Here is a 22,945-nt window from a genome sequence, read left to right on the forward strand (position 1 = left end):
AAGATTACATCTCGAGGCGCTTGCGCCGAGGAGTGTAAGGTGCGAAGGCAATAATAGACTTCTCTACCGTGGTATATATACTATTTTTTTCACTACTAGCACTTGAATTCCTCTAAATTAAGATATTATATTGATAAGAAAATGAACGGTTGGACAGAATTTTTTGTTTATTAATTTAACATGTCAATCAAGTACGTAGAAGTACAAGTCAAACAGGCCATATTTTGTTCTGTCATTGAGATATTTTCAAAGAGTAATTTCGTTCGATTTTTTTCAAAATGTGATAATTTTAGGTATGTAATTTCTCTGGAAATGGCGGATGGTGGCAATTCTTCATTTTAGAGAACTTGTCTAAACGTTTATTGAGCAAAATTTCCGGTTGTGTTTTCTAAAAGTGACAGCGTGACAGTTCTCATTATTGACTACTAGTTAATAATGTCCACATTATTAACCACTTTGAACAAATGCCGAGAAAGCCTACTTTACAAGTGGAAAAAAGGTTAATAATCATGTAGACGCTAGTAGTGAAAAAAGATATTAATATTACATTACACTTTCATATGCGAGTATTTCTGCAATCTGCATTGAGTTAGTTACTTGAAGTTACTTATAGGATTGCTTAATTATTGTTCAACAACATTACATACAAGTATTTGGTTTTCTTTATGCGATAGTATACTGAAAATGTAGAAAATCTCTGAATAACACAATTCAATTTTTACCATGCATTGGGGTAAAAAACGACCTCCCCCTCACGTTTTGAAGCACCAGGAATCCGAATCAAACAAAACGTCAATAATGGCGATCGGTCTGTCTGCCTGTCGGTACATCGAGAATACCTATCAGACAAGTTTCCTGGAAAATGAAAAAGTTATCCGATAGGTATTCTGGCACCGAGGGGTAAACCACTTCGCGAAATCGTGTCACAAATTTCAATAAAACATGGGAAATCCCTTGCGAAATGGCGAAATCTTTCTAAAAACTGTGGAAATCACGTTAAAACTTGCGAAATCTACGAAATCGCTTGCGAAATCCGCAAAATCGCTTGCGAAATCCGCGAAATCGCTTGGGAATTCCGCGAAATCGCTTACGAAATCGTTACATTTCTGAGAACTTTATTGCGATTGCGCCTACAGTGGAGGGTGTTTCTTTGATTATAGTCGATGAGAAAAAGGTATTTGAAATCTGCTGCAGGTTCTAGCACTCGCCGATTATTTCGCGAAATCTCTACGACATCTTCCTAATCTTTTGAAAGCTGCGAAATCCCTATTTCGCGAAATCTGCAACTATTTCGCGCAATCCCTTACAATTTCACGAAATCTCTTCGAAATCTCTTGGAAATGCGCGAAATCCCTTAGGTACAATTTCGCGCAATACTGTAACAATTCTTAATAGTGGTTAATCCCTCGTCTGGCACAAATAGAGCGTTGTGTGCGGTCGCGCCATCCTGTTGAAACCAACAGTTCCCAATTTGTTTTGTGTGTGTGACGTAGGTATATCGTTGGATTTGTAATAAAAAATGATACTCAATACAGTATGTAGCTTCTTTACGGTCTATAAAACAAAATAAAGTTAATGATGATTTCTCCGAAACGAAACGTTGTATTGAAAATCTCCCAACGGTGTCATGTAGAGCTCATAAAGTGGCAATGAGAAAGAGATTTCTTTTTTTGTATATGTTCAAATAACATCAGAAAAAAATAATAAAGCCAAATTGGCAAATGTCGGTTATTGTGGAATTTCGGAAGTATTCGGAATGTTCTGGTTTTCTGTAAAGCATGATATGGTAATAATTGTTTAATTGCACAACTTTTCCTAATTTGACCATCGCGGTATCTTCTATGGAAGATTGTTGGGCACAGCATATGCAAACGATTAAATAAAAAATAATGGCACGTTTACGAACCCAATATGATTTTTTTTGCAAAAATGTTCACGGTCATGAAAATACGTAAATTACATTGCTGGAGCATACAGCCAAAAACCTTTTAAATTGAAATTAATTAATGAATAAAGAATTTTACCATTTTTTTTATAATTCATGAGACGGATACATGAAGTGACCGGAATAGCGGAAACTAAAAAAAATTTACAATCAAAAATATTTAGGAGACAATAAGGATGTTCCAGAACCTTCTAGGGAGGAGAGTATGTTCAAGAGAAGTCCTTTGGAGTATTCTTTAGATTTTGAACTTTTATTATTTCTTAAGAGCTAAGAGGTTTTAGGATACCTTTAAAAAAATCCTGTTGAAACCAACAATTTCCAACTTTTTTTTTGTGTGCCGTGCATCCTTATATTGGTAATAAAAAATGGTACTCGATAGTGTACTTATGTACTTTTTCTACGACTCGTATAAAAAATGAAGTTGGTGATGATTTCTGCGATGCAAAAGTTGTATTGAAAACCTTTCAACGCTGTCTTGTAGATCTCAAATAGTATCAGTGAGAAAATGTTTTTTTTAAATTTTTTTCTGTTCAAATAACATCAGAAAACAATAAATCGTTTCGGTTTTTCTAGCATATCTGCAGAAGTACTGGGCATTTTGTGTATGTCTTTACAGCATGATAATAACTTAATCACCTCGTCTCTTCTACGGTTTTCGAAATCTCCATGATAGACATCGATATATTAAGCCCAGTGTATGAGCCTTTTTGTGAGTTTCGTCTCTAAAAAGGGCGAACCTCGGGGCGAACAAAAAGTTATTTTTTACATAGTGATGACATTATCGAACTTTTTTTAACGATAAATCGTATGGAAAATGGTACTTTTTTCACGATTTTTACAATGCGTTTCCATGGAGTTTAGTCCTGTCTATGAACAATAGCATCCATTTTTGAGTGACAGTAAATCGCGAATGTCAATTGTGGGTTATTATGGATCACTACGCAAAAAAATTTCGTGTACAAAACGTGTAGAAAGATTCTTTTTTCCATGAATTTGCTTGATTAACTCGGGCTTCGCCCTCATTAGTCAAACTGCAAATTCATCTCTCTCTCTAGTGAGGAAAGTAAAAAGCAATTGCTGCGTCAATCTTAATAATGCCATTTAAAATTCAAACGTACCCATGCTAGATTGCTTTGTATCAAACTTCATTATTGCATATGATAATTTTTCAATTTTGATTGTAATTTCAGACAAAATTATGTGTAAAACTTAAGACGAAAGTGGGTTTTCAACTCTCCATCAATTGACACACTCGCTACGCTCATGTGTCAAACTTACAACTCGAGTTGAAAAACTCCACTTTTTTCTCTAGTTGTATACTCGTACAAATAACTATTTTACTACACCATATCGAGGTATAGTGCTAAAATTAAAAAAACGGCATCCATTTTAAAATAGGTGTTAATAATGAAATGTTAAGCTTGTTTAAATTCTTCAGCGGAATGTGGACGCTGATGGTTTAGTTTTAATAACTAAAATAACAAGGTTTACGTAAAATCATATTAGTAGTGTTTCAAAACTGCGTTCTTTTGTATAAAACGCACTGGAAAGGTCGGAACTCCCATAAATCTGAAAATATCGCAGGCACTAATCGTCAATTAACATGACAAATAAAGGTTCAGTCCAAAGCGCCCTCCAATGAAATCGTGACCCAAATTTTTGTATACCCCTTCTGATTGTGTAACAATATTTTAAAAAATTTTTCGCTACGCCACTGAGAGAGAGAAAGAGAGTAAAAAAAATTAAATTAGGCTCCCTGTTTGGTGTCTGGGGTTTTCCAATGAAAGAAAAGTCACAGACCCAGATACGGTCCCTTAATTCTTTATGTGCAGTGGTTGCTGAAAAAATTAAAAAAAAAACTGCTAATTTTAAAGACGTGACTTTCAAACACAATATATATTTAATTAATTACTAATTTGATCAAAAAATTAATTGAACTTACTTGATTATGTAAAGAAGATTAGTTTTATTATTTTTTTTCAATCACATTATGACACCCTATAATATATCATAGAAAAGAGAATAAAGAACTGACACTCATTTAAAAAAAATTGTATCCATGATCTCCCTCCTGAATTCATTTTGGTATCATTTTAAAAAATGACAAACTTATTATTTTCATAAATTGTATAATTTCGTAAATTGTTACTTTTCAGTATTGTTTATTTATAAAAAGTATCGTCGCTACTTCTTCGCTACTTCCTTTTAAATGTAGCTCATCGCTACACGGAATGTAGCGCGCTATATTCGCGCTACATCTTGTTTTTAATGCTTTTATATTCGATTTATATTCGAGTAAACAATTATTTTATTTGTTTAGATCGCCCTTACAGGGTGTTCCAAATTGCTTGTTTTCGATGTTTTTCAGGGATATTTTGAGAAATAAAAGAGATAGAGTGATGCGGTTTACATTTCTAGGAGTTACTTTTCAAAGCCGCCTAGATTGACGACGTCAAATTTGACATATGACTTGCTCGAACCTGGCAACAGCGCTAAAGTCCAAAAATGCAATAAAAAGTATTTGATTTATAACTTAGTTACTTGTGGGAACATCAAAAAAGTAGAAAGAAAAGTAAGGTAAAAATTGTCTCCAATTTTTTTAAGTTCGATATCCGTTTAGTATTATCTTTCTACGTAGTCGATCCAAAATCATCAGAATAAGTGAAAAACAATTCCTCCTTTCGAATAGAAATTCAGAGTAGACGATTATAACCGAGATTATCATCTGGTACTTTTTCTAGATACAAGCACGATAAGAATGCGCTAATAGTCTCCGTTGTACGTTGCCGAGACTTACCGGCCAAGGATCCCAATTTGGGCTCAAGCGATCCCTACGTTAAGCTTCAGTTATTGCCCGACAAACAACATAAGGTGAAAACACGCGTTCTTCGCAAGACATGCAATCCAGTATACGACGAAGACTTCACGTTTTACGGCATCAACTTCAATCAACTTCCAAGCATCACCCTTCACTTTGTCGTACTCAGCTTCGACCGTTACTCGAGAGATGACATAATTGGAGAGGTCTTCTGCGCGCTGAACGCCGTCGACATTAACCAAGCCGAAAATCAGCAAATAGCGTTGTGTCGCGAAATACAGCCTAGAAGCTTAAAGGTGGTAGACCTTTGTAATCTTCCAGAACTAATAACCGTCGGTTTCAGATACGTTCGCAAGGACGCGGGGAGTTACTGGTTTCCTTATGTTGGCAACCAGCTGCAAATCGTCTGACAGTGGTCGTGTTGAAAGCACGTAACCTTCCAAAGATGGATGTCACCGGATTAGCGGATCCTTATGTAAAAATGTATTTGTTATACAACGGACAGCGCATAGCAAAAAAGAAAACGCACGTCAAAAAACGAACGTTAAGTCCCGTATTTAACGAGAGCTTCGTTTTTGATATACCGGCAGGAGGTGAAGGTTTAGAAAATGTCAATTTGGAATTCCTTCTTCTTGATTGGGATCGTGTCACTAAAAACGAGGTGAGAAAAGCTCGGTCAGTGTTAAGATAATTTGCATTTTCTTCTTGTAGGTGATTGGACGATTGGAACTTGGCGGGCCGAAATGTGCCGGTTCGGCTCTACACCATTGGAACGAAGTATGTAACTCACCTCGTCGCCAGATTGCCGATTGGCATAAGCTTCGTGAGTAACCTACCGCAATATTGCAAAATGAGTCGGTCCGTCATTGTTAATATCAACTAGCATCACCTAAAAGCATATTATATATTTTTGAGTTGCGCACGTCTTTCAACTATCATTTCTAATCGTATTCAAAAAGGACCGAAAAATACTCATAAAAATAGATCAACTAGACTGTTTGTTGTAATTGTATCCGTAGATAAGATTGCTTCAAAAATATTTTATGTTACTTATACCTATTGAAAGTTATAGCTGAATGTAAATATAAATGTTTATAAGTACAACGTAGGGTAAGGATTTGTGTATGGGCTTAAAGCAAATTTATACTTGTACCCTTCATTCCGGTTTATTTACCTCTGTTCAAACTTAAATTTTATTGTAAATATAAAGGTTAATCTTAGTACTATGCTTTGTATATAAAAAAGGGAACGATGCGCGCTTTATTTTAGTTGATGCTCCTCTACCTTCACTCTTGCAACCCTTGACCTGATGCAGAAGATTAAAGGAACATAGTCTCACGTTACCCGGTTTTTTGGCTTTAGTAGATAAGCACCAACTAATGCAGGTTTAACTAGCTAAGAAGCAGAGAATGGCTCTGCCGAAATGGTTTGTGATATAGGTTTAAGCAACAAAAAAATCAGTACCAATAATTTTAATGCTGCAAGCTATTAACCAATGTTTATTTCTAATTTTCGAACGGAAGAACGTAGACAATTATTGTATCGGTGTAAGATGACATACACAAATTTGTAATTTCGTACTTACTTTCTTCACACCCTGCAAGGTAATCCAACAAAGACAAATCCGTCAAATTGTTATTATACAAGTTTGAGATCTGCGCTTAATTACCTGATCTCGTGTAGCTTACAGAATGAATACGCCAAGACTGTCCTTTCCATTAATAACACTCATTAGTGTTATGTGTAGAAATAGACAAAGGAACATCTATCGTTTTTTTCTTGTATTGATTAGTATGGTACGTTTTAGGATAGGTCCGTCAGCTAAAACTCTAGTTTTTTCTAACTTAGTAATAAAGGCTTTTTTTGTAAATATTACGTTTGTCTTGTATTTACGCACATCACTTTAGTGTTGAATTATAGTTTTGTGTAACTCTGCAACACAACGAAGATAATATACAACAAAATGTAGTGAACAAGTACACACCAAATGCACATATCTATACCTAATGTCATCAGATTTTGCTTCCATTTTAATTGAGCTGTTTGTTACAAGGCAGGTGTAATATTTTCTACTGTGCAAGTAGATCTTAGATTGAGGATAGATTAAGCAGCGACCACATTCAAAAATTGAGACAAATAACTTGTATATCATTTGACGTGTGTTAATCAATAAATTCCTTAAACATTGCGTTTGATGGGCTTAGTAATTTTCAGGAAAAACGGGTTCACTTTATGTGGCAAAAACGATCAAATTATGAGGAATATAAGTATTCCATTAAACGACCCCAAAAAGAGGTCCAATTTTAAACTTTACGAAATTGCAATAATAAGAGAAAATTGACAAAGAAAAACCCCCATTTTGAGGAAAATAAGTCTTACCACGATCAGAGAAGTCCAATTCTGTCGGGACGATCGTTTTGAGTGGCGTCCTGCCTCAGTTTGTGGTATTCGCTGTGGATATAAGTGCCGAATCTGTAATAAGAGAATAATAATTAATAGAGAAAAGGCACAAAAAACGATACAAAAAGTCAAAAGTTTTCCTAATTTTACATTCCAAAAAGGAGTCAAATTCACCCTGCCAGATCTCTCGCAGCGATGCCCTGCCTTAGCTTGGCACCCGTTGTGCAAATAAATTTTCAAATCTGAAACAATAATCCAAAATTACAACTATTGCCACAGAAAAGGCACAAAAAAGGACACAAACAATATTACGAGTATAAATAAAATAAGGTTTCCTAATTTTCCATCTCAGAAAGGAGTTAAATGCTTTCTGGCTGATCTTTCTTTCTGCCCTGTCTTAGGCCCTCCCTCCACCCCCGTGGATGTACATTTCCAATCTGAAACAATAAGAGAAAATTATGATTATAAAAAATAGTTTTGCTACTGTTCCATCCCAAAAAGAAGTCAAATTCCTTCTGCCAGATTATTATTATAAATATTGCTATAGAAAGGTACAAAAAATACAAAGGGTTGATAGTATAAATAAAATAAGGATTCCTAATTTTTTATTTATTTATTTATTATCTCTCCTTGTTCTGGGCCCTCAACAGGGTTGCGCCCAATTACAGAGTGACCCGCATAATGCTTTTTACATTTCGAATCTAAAACAATAAGAGAAAAGCATAATTAATACTAGAGTAACTGCACCAAGCATGGTAGATATAAAAAACCAGAATTACGAGAAAAACAATTTTCCTAATTTTCAATCACAAAAAGGAGTCAAATTCTTCCTGCCAGATTCCTCTGCAGCGATGTTCTGTCTTAGCTTAGCATCCGTTATGCAAATAAATTTTCGAATCTGAAACAATAATCCAAAATTACAACTATCGCCACAGAAAAGGCACAAAGCAATATTTCGAGTATGCTTTCTGGCTGATCAGGTTGCAGCGACGCCCTGTCTTAGGCCCCCCCCCCCACCCCCGTGGGTGTACATTTCCAATCTGAAACAATAAGAAAAAATTATAATTAATACTAGAGTAACTGCACCACGAATAGTACAAAAAATCAAAATTAGGAGAGAAATAGTTTTTATAATTTTCTATCCCAAAAAGACTTAACTTGTCACCAGTTGTGCAAATAAATTCTCGAATCTGAAACAATAATACAAAATTACAACTATTGCTATAGAAAAAGTAGCAAAAAAGGAAGCGACGCCCCCCCCCCCTCCAAGGGTATAATTTTCGAAATCTGAAAAAATTATAATTAATACTAGTGACTGCACAAAGTATGGTCCAAAAAAACATAATCACGAAAAAAATAGTTTTGCTACCGTTCCATCCCAAAAAGAAGTCAAATTCCTTCTGCCAGATTATTATTATAAATATTGCTATAGAAAGGCACAAAAAAATACAAAGGGTTGATAGTATAAATAAAATAAGGGTTCCTAATTTTTTATTTATTTATTTATTTATTATCTCTCTCTTGTTCTGGGCCCTCAACAGGCTTGCGCCCAATTACAGAGTGACCCGCATAATGCTTTTTACATTTCGAATCTGAAACAATAAGAGAAAAGCATAATTAATACTAGAGTAACTGCACAACGAATGGTTCAAAAAATCAAAATTAGGAGATAAATAATTTTCCTCATTTTCTATCCCAAAAAGGAGTCATATTCTTCCTGCCACATCCCTCTGTAACAATGTCACGTGTTAGCTTATGGGCAAATAAATTTTCCAATCTGAAACAATAATCCAAAATTACAAATACTGCTAGAGGAAAGACAAAAAAAGATACAAACATTGAGAGTATAAATAAAATAAGGATTTTCAATTTCCCATCTCAGAAAGGAGTTAAATGTTTTTTAGCCGATCAGGTTGCATCGACGCCCTGTCTTAGCCCCCCACCCCCTCCTCCCCCGTGGATGTACATTTCCAATCTGAAACAATAAAAAAATTATAATTAATACTAGAGTAACTACTAGAGTAACTGCACCACGAATGGTACAAAAAATCAAAATTAGAGAGAAATAGTTTTCCTAATTTTCTATCCCAAAAAGTCTTAACTTGTCACCAGTTGTGCAAATAAATTCTCGAATCTGAAACCATAATACAAAATTACAATTATTGCTATAGAAAAAGTAGAAAAAAAGGAAGCGACGCCCTCCCCCCTCAAGGATATAATTTTCGAAATCTGAAAAAATTATAATTAATACTAGTGACTGCATAAAGTATGGTACAAAAAAAAAACATAATCACAAAAAAAATAGTTTTGCTACTGTTCCATCCCAAAAAGAAGTCAAATTCCTTCTGCCAGATTATTATTATAAATATTGCTATAGAAAGGCACAAAAAAAATACAAAGGGTTGATAGTACCTATAAATAAAATAAGGATTCCTAATTTTTTATTTATTTATTTATTTATTATCTCTCTCTTGTTCTGGGCCCTCAACCGGCTTGCGCCCAATTACAGAGTGACCCGCATAATGCTTTTTACATTTCGAATCTGAAACAATAAGAGAAAAGCATAATGAATACTAGAGTAACTGCACCAAGCATGGTAGATATAAAAAACCAAAATTACGAGAAAAATAATTTTCCTAATTTTCAGTCACAAAAAGGAGTCAACTTCTTCCTGCCAGATTCCTAGATACTAGAATGACTGCACAAAGTGTGGTACAAAAAAAAATTACGAGAAAAATAGTTTTGCTAATTTTCTATCCAAAAAGGAGTCAAATTCCAGATCCCTTTGGAGCGATGTCTTGCCTTAGCTTGGCACCAGTTGTGCAAATAAATTTTCGAACCTGAAACAATAATACAAAATTACAACTATCCCAATAGGTTTTTTTGAGTTGGATCCATCGTTCCTCGAAATGGGGGTTGAAATATATTATGTTATCAAAAATCTCTAAACCTTCCCCATATAGTTTTATTCGTTGAAGTTTTTAAAAATAACAGCGACTATAGTTTCGGCGTACTGCCATCATCAGGCGACTAGAAGTGTATCACAATATAGCAAATTTGAAAACATTAAGAGCTAGTACTTACTGTGAAAGTTAACAGGAAAACGGTAAATTACAAACGTTGAAGACGGATAAGACGAACATGTTGTTTTTTAATTATTAACTGGCCGAAGCCAAGTGAAAAAACCTGAAGGGTGGTTAAAACGGAAAGGTTGTCCTAAGTTTCAAGACGAATTAATTATCAAGCCTTGTTAAGACAACCAACCGGGGGGTTGAATTTTTACATTAAAGTTGAAATTTGGGTTAACCTAAAAATGAACAAAGTTTTAGATTTAAAAAATAACTTATCTAAAAGGTACTTACACATTTCAAAAGAACGGGGGGGGAAAAAATAAACTTATAAAAGTATTGAAACTATTAAGATGACTACATATTTAAATTATTTAAGTAAAGTTTAAATTCGAGATCATGCAGACGCCCAATAGGATAGGTATAAAAAAAGATAGAAACAATTGAGAATATAAATAAACTAATTTTCCATCTGAGAAAAGAGTTAAATTCAGGGCGATCAGTTTGTAGCGACGTCCCCCACCCACTCCCAGTTGATATAAATTTTGAATCTGAAACAATAAGAAAAATTAGAATTAATACTAGAGTAAACGAATGTTTCAAAAAATCAAAATTAGTTTTCCTAATTTTCTATCTCAAAAAGGAGTCAAATTCTTCCTGCTACATCCCGCTGCAACGATGTCATTTCTTAGCGTAGCAGATATTGTGCAAATAAATTTTCCAATCTGAAACAATAATGCACAAATATTACTATAGAAAAGACACAAAAAAAGATACAAACCATTGAGAGTATAAAATAAGGATTCCTAATTTTTGATCTCAGAAAGGAGTTAAAGGCTTTCTGGCCGATCAGGTTGCATCGACGCTCTGTGTCTTAGCCCCCCCCCCCCCTCTCCGTGGGTACACATTTCTAATCTGAAACAATAAGAAAAAATTATAATTAATACTAGAGTAATTGCACCACGAATCGTACAAAAAATCTAAGTTAGGCGATAAATAGTTTTCCCGAAAGTTTTCCTAATTTTTTATCCCAAAAAGGAAACAAATTCTTCCTGCCAGATCGCTTTGCATCGATGTCCTGTATTAGCTTGTCACCAGTTGTGCAAATAAATTCTCGAATCTGAAACAATTATACAAACTATTGGCACAAAAAGGCTCAAAACCAGGAAGCGACGTCCTCCTCCTCAATCCATCAAAGATATAATTTTGGAAATCTGAAACAATAAGAAAAAATTATTACAATTAATACAAGGGAAATTGCACAAAAAACGATACAAAAAATCAAAATTACGAAAAAATAAGTTTTCTTCATTGTCCATCACAGATAAGAGTCTAATTTTTCCCTGGCAGAGACGTCTTGTTTTACCTTCACCACACTGTGCAGATAAATTTCGAACCTAAAACAAGAGAAAACTTACCATTAATACTAAGAGTCCTTAGCACCCCCATCTTAATTAAATTGGGTGTGGTATTCGTATGCAATATGCGCCAGCCAGTCAATGGTCTTCTTTTAGTCCCTTAAGGAAAAGAGTAAAGGGATAAATAATAACTCAGTAATCTTTATTAAATTGTGAAGTTGTTCCTTCAACTTGTGATTATAAATTAAATAAACTCACTGTATTTTGAATCGGAAACAATAAAAAAAATTATATTTAATACTAGAGAAAATGCACCAAAAATGCTATCAAAAATTTAAATTACGGGAAAAATAAATTTTCCCAATTTTCCATCTCAGTAAGGAGTCAAATCCTTCCTTTTTCAGCGACGCCCCCCCCCCCCCGTGCATAAATCTGGAATAAAATATATATATAATTAATACAAGGGAAAAGGCACAAAAAACAATACACAAAGTCAGAAATTACGAAAAAATAAGTTTTCCTCATTTCACAGCTCCCTCAACTCATACATTTGGTTAATCATCCTATATCTTAATTAAATTTGGTGATTGTGTGCGGTTCCTGTTATGTATTCATATGCAATGTGCACCAGCTAGCTGTCAGTTAATGGTTCTCTTCTGGTCCCCTGAAGAAAATGGTAAAGGGATAAATAATAACTCAATAATCTTTATTAAATTGTGAAGCTGTTTTTCTTTAATGTAGCTCTTTGCTGCAATAGAATAACATATTAGTAAATGAGGTTGAGGCGAACGTTCATTATCAAAAACATACTTCGCATTGGTAGGAAATATTCAACTGTGTTTATAAATGAAGTAAACTCACTGTATTTTGAATCTGAAACAATAAAATTATAATTAACGCACAAAAAATGGCACACATGAAAATTACGAGAAAAATAAGTTTTCCTAATTTTCCATCCCAGAAAGGATGTCTTCCTGGCTCTCCAACGACGCACCCCCTATGCATATAAAATTTTAATCTGAAACAATAAGAAAAAAATATAATTCCTATTAGAGGAAATGCGCAAAAAATGCTACAAAAAGTCAAAATTACGAAAAAAAGAAGTTTTCCTAACTCTCAATTCCAGAAAGGGGCTTAATTTTTTCTGGCCGATCCGTCTCCAGCGACGCCCTTTGGAAACTTGCACCCTCGCCTCCCTTCTGTTCATATTAATTTTAAATCTGACATAATAAGAAAAAATTATAATAAATACAAGGGAAAATGCACAAAAAGGATAAGAAAACTCAAAATTATAAAAAAATGGGTTTTGCTCATTCTCCATCCCAGACAAAAGTCTAATTTTTCCTACCAGATCCGTCTCCAACAACGTCTTGTCTTAGCTTGATCACGCTGCTGATATACGTTTCGAATCTGCAACAATAAGTCAAAATTATAATTATTGCTAAGTGAAGACACAAAAAGACGATACACAAATTTAAAATGATGAAAAAAATTACTTTTTCTTATTTCGGTGTTACAATGAGAATTTTGTGCAACTGTTTTCGGCAAAAACAGTGTTTCAATGAGTTCCATTGTAACATTGTTTTTGGTAACTTTTCATCTCTAAGTTGGCAGTTCGCCAAGACGTCAACGTCAAATCATCAGATGTGAAATCAAATTACGTAAAATGGATGTGTTTTCCTTGATTTTTGGTACACGAAGGACTTAATACACTTCAAATCAGCAGTTTACACATCCACCATAAATAAATTTATCTACGAGTAAAAAATTACACATTCACGGAATTTAAAGCTTCCAAATGTCAGTGCTGTGTTTATCTACGCTGCCAACTTAAAAATTCGTCAACGTAAATGGTGTTGCCAACTTAAGACATAGTAATTCTAAAGTTTCCTGTAGTTTTTGATAATTACTTTTTAATTAAATTAAGGCCCCGAAATAGAAAAAATAGTATGAAAAACACGGGTTACAAATACTCCTATCTTGTGGACACTCGTGGCTCCGCTTCGCTACGCCACTCGTGCCACAAGATAGTCGTATTACAATAGGTCGCATTGTAACACTTGTCTTTCAATATACTATTTCTTAATTTTCCGTCCCAGAAAAAGTCTCAGTTTTGCTGTCAGATCCGTCCCCAGCGTCTGGTCTTAGTTTGGCCACAACTGTTTCGAATCTAAAACAAAGAAATTATAATTAATACTAGAGAAAATGTTCAAGAAGCGCCATACAAAGTTAAAATCACGAGAAAAATAAGTTTCGCATTTTCCCACAACTGAAAAATATCAATTTTCCCCTCCAGAAAGGAGTTTAATTCTCCGTGGTCGATCAGTTTCCAGCTTGAACTCCGTTGTGCATGTAAATTTCGAATCTGAAAGAATAAAAGAAAATTATATAATTAATACTAGAGAAAATGCACAAAAAACGATACAAAAAGTTAAAATCACGAGTAACATAAGTATTCTAATTTTCCACAACTGAAAAATTACAATCCTGCCTGGCGATCCGTCCCTAGCGACGCGTTGTATAAACTAACCCCTCTCCCCTTCACTCCTGTGCATATTAATTTTAAATATGAAACAATAACACAAAAATCATAATAAATACAAGGGAAAATGTACAAAAAACGATAAAAAGGTAAAAATTACCAAAAAAAAAGGTTCTTGTTATGTACTGATATGTCATGTGCGCCAGTTAGCTGTCAGTCAATGGTCCTCCTTTGGGCCCTTAGGGAAAAGGGTAAGGGATAAATAATAACTCAATAATCTTTATTAAATTATAAATCTGTTTTTATTTTCTTTAAGGTGGCTCTTAGCTGCAATAGAACAATATATTAGTATGGGAGGTTGAGGTGAAATAGTAAGGTTTTTCTCATTCTCCATTCCAGGCAAGAGTCTAATTTTTCCTACCAGATCCGTCTCCAGCGACGTCTTGTCTTGGCTTCATCACCACAGCTGTGCATATAAGTTTCGAATCTAAAACAATATACAAAAATTTCAAATAATACTGGAGAAAATGCACAAAAAGCCACATAAAAGGCTAAAATTACGAGAAAAATAGGTTTCCTAATTTTCCATAACTGAAAAAATACCAAATCGGCCTGGCGATCGCTCTCCAGCGACGTTCCGTCTTATCCTGGTGCTCGGCTGTGGGCATAAGTTTCAAATCTGTAACAATAAGGGAAAATTACGCTTATTACCACAGAAAAGGCACAAAAACGATAATACAAAGTTATAATTATGAGACAAATACCTTGCAGCGTTAGCCCATACTGCAGGAAATATAAATTTCGAATCTGTAACAATAAGAAAAATTTACAACTATTGCGCGAAAAAGGGCACATAAATAATACAAAAAAATAAAGTTATGAGATAAATTAGTTTGCTTAATTTTCTAGATCAACTCAAGAAGAATGTAAGAATTTTCTAACTGCTTTTACCTATTCAAAATCGAACTTCGAAAACTGATGAAAACTTTTTCTTTAGACAGGTGTTGCATTTGCTGACATTTTCAGTCGGAACAATTTCCTCTAGTACTGTAGTGTAGATTGAGGTAGCCCGATTAGAACGGGAAACGCCGCATGTAGCTATGGAATTATCTTTTTTGTGGTCCATGATTTTGCGCCTCTTTTAAGACAAATGTCAGGAGCCGATGCATGTACAACAAAAACGGTATTTTTTACACCACGTCTATCATTACCTTTTTTGATATTAAATATTTAAAACTGAGGTTGGCCTATATTGGTACAAATGTCTCTTGTATCCTCACCCTAAGCTTTTCTTTGGCCCTTTCTTTCAACAAAATCGCTAACAACTAATTTTAAATTAAGGTCCGCCTGAACAGGTGGACTAGAAAGAAGTTTCTCCCGGTGCCAAATTCTTTTGAAACCCTATGACTATGATGTTCAAGTTAATGACGCAGGGACAGGGTCCTATAACTGATAGTCTATCACGTGATTTTATTTAACAAAAAAAATGTATAGTACTGTAGATCAGGAGACGTAAAACGTCAAAATTTTCTCCATTAAGAGCCTTTCAGAATTTTTTCTAAAGGTTTTGTTCCCCATCAGCTTTCCAGCGTGCTAACAAATCAATGCTAATAAAAACTGTTACACAAATGTGCTCCGGAAATTCCGTCTCAGTTAATCTATCAACAAAATTCACAGGCAAAAATATTTGATACGGGATATTTGGAAAAAAATTCTCTCTCAAGGAAACTGATCACTAATCATTGCTTGTATGTACTGTACCACGCTCACTATATTACCTATTCTCTTCGATGCAGTGTTATAATCGCTATTTCCGATGGGAGTAAAATTAGTATGTAATTTGTTGGAAAAGTACAAATTCATTTTTCTGAGTTGTTGTCTTATTGAGTACATGATGCCAATGTGTGATTGCTCCTCAATATACGTGAATGGCACAAAGTCAAACTAACTATTATATAACAAAATTGAGCGTGGTCATATGATTGATTTTGGCGACTGTGGTGCCGACTTACCCAAAAAGAGCTATGAACATTTTAATAATCTCGATCGCATACAGTTACCAATATCTAATCTTACCGATAGGCCCAAAACAAACACTTTAATTAATTACCTAATCTTTCTGTTATCATTGACACCATTGCAGGTATCTAAATTGTTAGTGTTCTCGCATTCTCCATATTTCGAAGGTGCCGTCTAATTATTTTCACATAAACGTGTAAACATCGGAATGGGGGATGAAGATGAACATGTAGAACTGCGAAAGAAGAGGAAAATTTCGAAAGGACCGTTGAAACGCGTTCTATCCTTGTCTGCTCTGTGTAAGTAATAAGCATTTTCATCATGATAAGTGAAATGAAACGTGCGAGCTCTGAAATTAAAATTTTTTGCTTCACGAGAACCTAAACAGTATTGACAAAAACGTGGGTGAAGCTACCGTTTATGTTTTATCGCAGATTATCTGATTTCACAATATTACAATAACCAATAAGAAAGCAAACTACCTCAGTAACCAAAATAGGTAGGTGGGGTGTAATAATAGTATATTATATACCAAGGGACTAGCGTGTGTGTTTTAATTAAGACGCCCTGTAGTCCTGTGGTATCCGGCAATCAGCTTCGGTAATTTCAGCTACAAATTTGAAAAAATTATGTTTTTTAAAACACACCATGCTAAAACTACAATCAAAATTGAAAAATTATCGTATGCAATAATGAACTTTGACACATAGCAATCTAGATACGGTTATGCTTCAATTTTAAATGTCATTATTAAAATTAACGCAGCATTTTCTTCACCATCCACCCTTCATCAGGCGAAAGTTGTTGTTTTGACCTCATTTTCTTCTTTAGTTATACAAATGGATACCTTGTAATGTTACCATTGTGGTATAATAACTGTCAGTTAACTTTAAAGATCCTTTTATGAAATTCAAAAATGTATTTGGAAAACGGTATAAGTAACGAGGATAAAATATACTCTAAGAATCATGATTTACATGAAGGTAACGACTTGATTAAATTGTTTGACATTTTATTGAGTACGGTCCACTCTTCGTCCCGCATTCTGACTGCTGTATCTGACTTTCGAATTCTGCAATGTCAGCTTATTTTTGATCGAACTTTATTTAATTTGATGAATTGTAGAAGTAACAGAACACGACTAATTTCCAGCGTGTAATTTAAAACTGTAACCAGGCGCCAAATACGATTTAGAACAAATATTCCATTGATCAACGTGGGAAGCTCACTGTTATTACAATCGACATAATAAAAACTTAAAACTACCATGAGCAATATTTGTGGGGGAATGTTTTCGAAACCTTGACTCTTTTACTACCGCTAATTTACTTCTGCGTAATTCGACGGGAAAAAACGCAATATTGACTGTATACAAAATTTTTCTAAAGTGATATTTATTAAGAAGTAGACATATAGTCCACTATGCAGATCATTTTGACCTGCAAAAGGTGGTGTAACAGATTTTTTTCACTACTAGCGTCTGATGACATGATTATTAACCTTTTTTCCACTTGTAAAGCAGGCTTTCTCGGCATTGGTTCAAAGTGGTTAATAATGTGGACATTATTAACTAGTAGTCAATAATGGGAATTGTCACGCTGTCACTTTTAGAAAACACAACCCGAAATTTCGCTCAATAAACGTTTAGACAGGTTCTCTAAAATGACGAATTGCCACCATCCGCCATTTCCAGAGAAATTACATACCTAAAATTATCACATTTTGAAAAAATTCGAACGAAATTACTCTTTGAAAATATTTCAATGACAGAACAAAATACGGCCTGTTTGACTTGTACTTCTACGTACTTGATTGACATGTTAAATTAAGAAACAAAAAATTCTGTCCAACCGTTCACTTTCTTATCAATATAATATGTTAATTTAGAGGATTTCAAGTGCTAGTAGTGAAAAAAATAGTATATATACCACGGTAGAGAAGTCTATTATTGCCTTCGCACCTTACACCCCTCGGCGCAAGCGCCTCGAGATGTAATCTTGGTGCTCAGGCAATAATACTGTACTTCTCTACCTTGATATATAATGTACTATGATTATTTTAAATGGTTCATTTGGGTCCAAATAACATGGATTTGAAGAGCGCACACCAATATTTTCCCGACACAATTTTTTGGCAGGCAAAAATCCTCAAAATGTTTGGACTTTTTTCAGTTTTTCGCTTAAAACTCGAAAACGGTCCATATTTTATGAATAACACTTCTTAGATCAAAGGATGAACAAACAAAATCGGTCCAATAGAAAATTGTTAAAAGCGATCAATAAACACCCATTTTTTCCAACTTTTCTAAAAAACTGAGTTAATCTTTTTTTAATGCGTTGTGGCTCCTAAAGGAACGGTACAATACACTACTCCCTTCCTAAAGATTGTAGGACATCCGAGTTCAAAAAGTACCAAACATTTAAAATTGAACCAATTTTTGAAATTTGTTGGAAATTATTGAATGAGCCGGAATGTATAAAACTCATCCAAATTGCTTGAATGGCTCTCCCATCACCACCCTTTCACTGCAACTGATACCCTCATGTCACTAAGCAGTGGCATCACGTTTAATACATAAAGGTCAGTCCGCCTTACCCCTTATCTAATAACTGGCAAGCGAAAGTGTATTTAATTTTCATATAAATTGTAAGGTGCTGAGTCATGAAAACAGCAACCCTAAACATTGTTTTGAGTCTTTTGTGCAAGTTACTAATAATTTTGGACATTTTCGACCTTCTACATTATTTCAAGTTATTTCTAAATTGTAAGGCACTTGTCTTTAAAAACACACCAAAACTTCTATTCCCAAATGAGATCGTTTGTGATTGCGTTACCACCATAATAATTTCATTTCCGAAAGTCCTTAACTAACACGCTTCAACTACAGTATTTTTAGTTAATTTTCATATAAAATTTAATGAGCTTGGTTTGATAAATAGCCCCCGAAATTTAAAACATCTCTAAAACCGTCGTTTTAGATATTACGCTTACCCAAACCACGTCTTTACGCAATGGGCTAATGAATTTTAATTTCTACAGCATTTCTAATGTGCTCTACAACATCCCTAGGGCCGTCGTTTGGGGATCAAAAAAGCACCACCTTGAGTAGGAATTTTACAGATCAGAAAGGCATGCCCGAAACCTGGGTATAGCCGCAGGTTCAATTGGTCCATTTGTCGTGGTTGCTGAGACAAAAATCATTAAACACTCATGTAAGGGTTCCAGTACCAGTTCAAGACAAAATTATCTGGTCTGAAAATGCGAAAAATGGAAATCCACTTTTCGATTCTTCATCTCTAAAGAAGTTTGTGAATACGTTCATATATTGAATGAATTTTTGGACCAATTAAATGCCTCTAGTAAGGATCCGGATTTAACGTGGAAACAGAGAGAAAGAATGAAATTGCTGGTCACCCTTTTCGTACAGTTTTTAGACATGAGGTGACACAATAATCTTAAGTTGCATGTTTCGATTTCAAGATTTCATTTTGCGAAGGTATTTGGTTCACTCATATCAAATTAATTCAAAATTAGTAAACTCTGCGACAATTATTATTAAAGGTAATAATTATCAACAGACTTCTAAACACCTGTTTAAAATCGACGCGACCGACGCAATGGACTACACATGTGTTTCTAATTTTAGACTTGGATAGATAAGATGATTGTTGTAATTGTCGTGTATAAATTTTTGATTTGGAAAATGATTGATTGAAACTAACGGCAGTTACATGTGTGGAGGTAAATTTCCATACACAGCACCTATTGTCCAACTCCAAAATCATTTTGCGTTGTATACCCAATGTTTAAATGTAAAAATCCAAATTACTTACTGCATTTTACGCGTACCTAATCTGTGCTTGTCAAAATTCACCCTTAGCTTTCTTGCTTTCGGTACTAGGCACTCTCCTTTGAACAATTTGGAATTTTTGGAGACCATTCCGCACAAGATGCACTACACTTCGCGTTGATACGATCGAATGATTTGGTCATAAGTTATATTTTTGATGGAGGGGCGGTAACGCATGCAGGTATAGATTAATCACCTGATGCGCTTATCTGCACATGCGGTCACTTTTACCTTTCAATAATTGGTTTGCCGTACCGAATGAAGTCGTTCTTGATAAGATATGACATGTAAACTACAATTCTTTAACCCATGCAATTGTGTTCTAAATTAATTTTCATTCTCACATGGAAAATCTGACTTTCCTTGTCTACCTTCCAATTGCATTTTGGCACTGAAATAGCTTTCTTTGGCTCGTTCAAAAATCAACATTAGCTTCTATTTGTTTTACTCAATATTGCCACGTATTTGAAATATAACAATCGCAAATATTGTTATTAATTTATAATACCTGGTGAGAAGGTATGACGAAGCGTAGGTTTTTCTATATGAAAGCGGCGGTAAAGTATTGGAATAAAGTGTCAAAAGCAAGTATGAGGAAGAATTTAAGAAGATTTCGAAATGATTTCTGAGCATTTATAAGGAATTTTATCCGATTTCAGGGATTTCCGTGGATGTCCTGGGATTGACGGGGAGCTTAAGGGATTTCTTTGATTGCTTGTAAACATTTTTCTATTGGACTGATTTTGTTTGTTCATCTTTTGATTGACGCAGAATTGTGTTTTCTTTAATTTACTAAAGAAGTATTTTAAGCGAAAAACAGAAAAAAGTCCGAACAATTTGAAGTTTTGTGGCTTCCAAACGTTGTGCCGGGAAAAAATTGGTGTGCACTGTTCAAATCCATGTTATTTGGATACAAATGGACCATTTAAAATGATAAAATGGTTTACACCACCTTTTGCAAGAATCGACCCTTCTGACTGCTCCGCATACTGGACTAATAGGGATTTACGTGTATACGATAATTCCTATGTCTACTTCTTAATAAATATCACGGTATATGAAAGTTGTTTAGCATTTTATTCCCATAATAAGGCAGCATTCAGTTGTTTATATTTTAGAAAACAAATGAGTAACGAAAAACCATTGATTTTTTTAAATGGCAATGCATCTATTTTCGATGTTTGTACCCTTAAAAATAATTTACAAAAAAATTTATTATAATTTGAACAATAAATAACATTAATGCAGATATCCTACATCATAATAAAACAAATGAACGTGTACGTTTCTTATTAAACCTCGCGGACAAAACGAAATTAGCAGTAAAACGGTTTTAATAGCAATTAATGTTCAAAATATTAATTATTTACTATTAACTGCAAGGCACCCATCACAAAAAGCTTGAAATAAAAAGTAATTTTTCCTACACGGGTGCTAAGGTGGTACGTCATTGAAAAGAGAACAAAAATCTCTATCAAATGAGCCTATTAAAAGTATGCATTGCTATTTAAAAAAATTCAATTGTTTTTCGTTATTCATTTGTTTTCTGAAATAAAAACAATAGAATGCTGCCTTATTATGGGACTTTCATATAGAAAAATTTTGTATACAGTCAATATTTTCAAAGATATATACTATATTCCATACATAATGGACGCCCTGTATATATTCTTTATATTTGACAAATAATGTAAGCGCTTATGCGCAATAACATGAAATAAAATATGAATATGAATTAAGAATTTCATGTTGGCGATTGTATTGTTATTGGTTATTTCACAAAAAAAGGAACTTGCTATGTTTTAACTGAAAATGATCTCCCTAGAGAATTTGACATTTCACACATGTCCATACTGAATGCGACAATTCAATTCAGAGCAAATGAGTACAATTCCAGTAACTCGACACGATGATAATTTTAAACACAGTTTCACAGTTAGAATGGTGGGTTTATGCAATCATTATCATTAGTACACGATCATTACATCATTAAAAAATATAGCCAATAGAAACAAAGGTATGGTTTCGTTGGTAGGCGACGCACAATAAACGTTTCTATTGGCTATTTCTTAATGATCTAATGAAGTCGAGTCTGCTAAGCAAATCAATCAAATGCCCCGCATGCACTCTATTACTGAATAGTACCTACCCTTAATTGCTTTTGATGATCCATGTGAAGTTGGCCCCGCCCACATGAAATAATTTGACAAAAATGTGTCGACAGTTAGCGCTACGATGTCCTGGATGCGTATGTGGCTCCGCGATTCTATGGTTTACATTATCTAGAAATGCATGGATCGATCTGGATAAAAATATTGAATATCAATGTCAACCCTGTTTCTTACACCTATGTATTGACTTTGGTTAAGAAACCTGATACACAACCATATTCCGAATATCTGCTCAATCAAGATCGATAGATAAAGATTCTTTCAATGATTTCTAATATTTTGTAAGGTTTATTATGAGAAAGGTCCAGTTTTACAATTAAATTTATCATGACGTAACATAACTGCAGCAATAATAAATCTGCCATCGATTACTATGTACGAATAAATTATTGTTCATAAAGTATAATTAGGTACAACCCAGAATTATAATATTTGTGATTGTGTTTTTTCTAAACCCATTCATAAATTTGGTCAACATTCTTACAATATTTTAGTATTTTTTGTTTTTCTCGGAAACGAAAAGCGTTGGAATCGTAATCTTTGAGCACAAAACAGCACCAAATGTAGCACTAACGATCGTATTAGTTTTTTTTTTAAAACGAGTCATGGGTGGGGCCAACTTCACACAATACTTTAGTTTTTTTCGTTTTTTTTGGAAAGATGAAATGCTGGAATCGCAATTTTTTAGCACAAAACAGCACTAACCTAGCACTAACAATCATATGTGGCTCCATCTAATTAAATATGTGTGAAGTGGGCCCCGCACCGATTTTTAGCGCATTTCCACAAAAATAAAAAAATGCGCTATTGTGGCGAGTTTGTCCGTCCGTCCGT

General features: G+C 34.2%; 1 protein-coding gene and 1 long non-coding RNA gene across 2 annotated transcripts in view; one reads left to right on the top strand and one right to left on the bottom strand.

The window, feature by feature from the left end:
• The window catches only part of LOC116162444 (synaptotagmin-4), a 43,110-nt gene extending 36,159 nt beyond the window's left edge, over positions 1-6,951 (top strand). Inside the window, exons 4-6 of the mRNA XM_031476062.1 lie at positions 4,687-5,059; positions 5,107-5,424; positions 5,475-6,951. Coding sequence (XP_031331922.1) covers positions 4,687-5,059; positions 5,107-5,424; positions 5,475-5,594 — 811 coding nt within the window. The 3' untranslated portion in view covers positions 5,595-6,951. The remainder of the gene's footprint in view (positions 1-4,686; positions 5,060-5,106; positions 5,425-5,474) is intronic.
• A 6,660-nt stretch (positions 6,952-13,611) lies between these two features.
• Positions 13,612-14,879, bottom strand: LOC116162092. The gene is made up of 3 exons (XR_004143483.1): positions 14,836-14,879; positions 13,815-14,750; positions 13,612-13,759 (listed from the first exon to the last, which is right to left on the bottom strand). It is a non-coding gene; the product is annotated as an uncharacterized LOC116162092 (long non-coding RNA).
• Between the last annotated feature and the right edge of the window lie 8,066 nt (positions 14,880-22,945).

The sequence above is a fragment of the Photinus pyralis genome, unplaced genomic scaffold (assembly GCF_008802855.1).
Source record: "Photinus pyralis isolate 1611_PpyrPB1 unplaced genomic scaffold, Ppyr1.3 Ppyr1.4_LG10, whole genome shotgun sequence".
NCBI lineage: Eukaryota > Metazoa > Arthropoda > Insecta > Coleoptera > Lampyridae > Photinus > Photinus pyralis.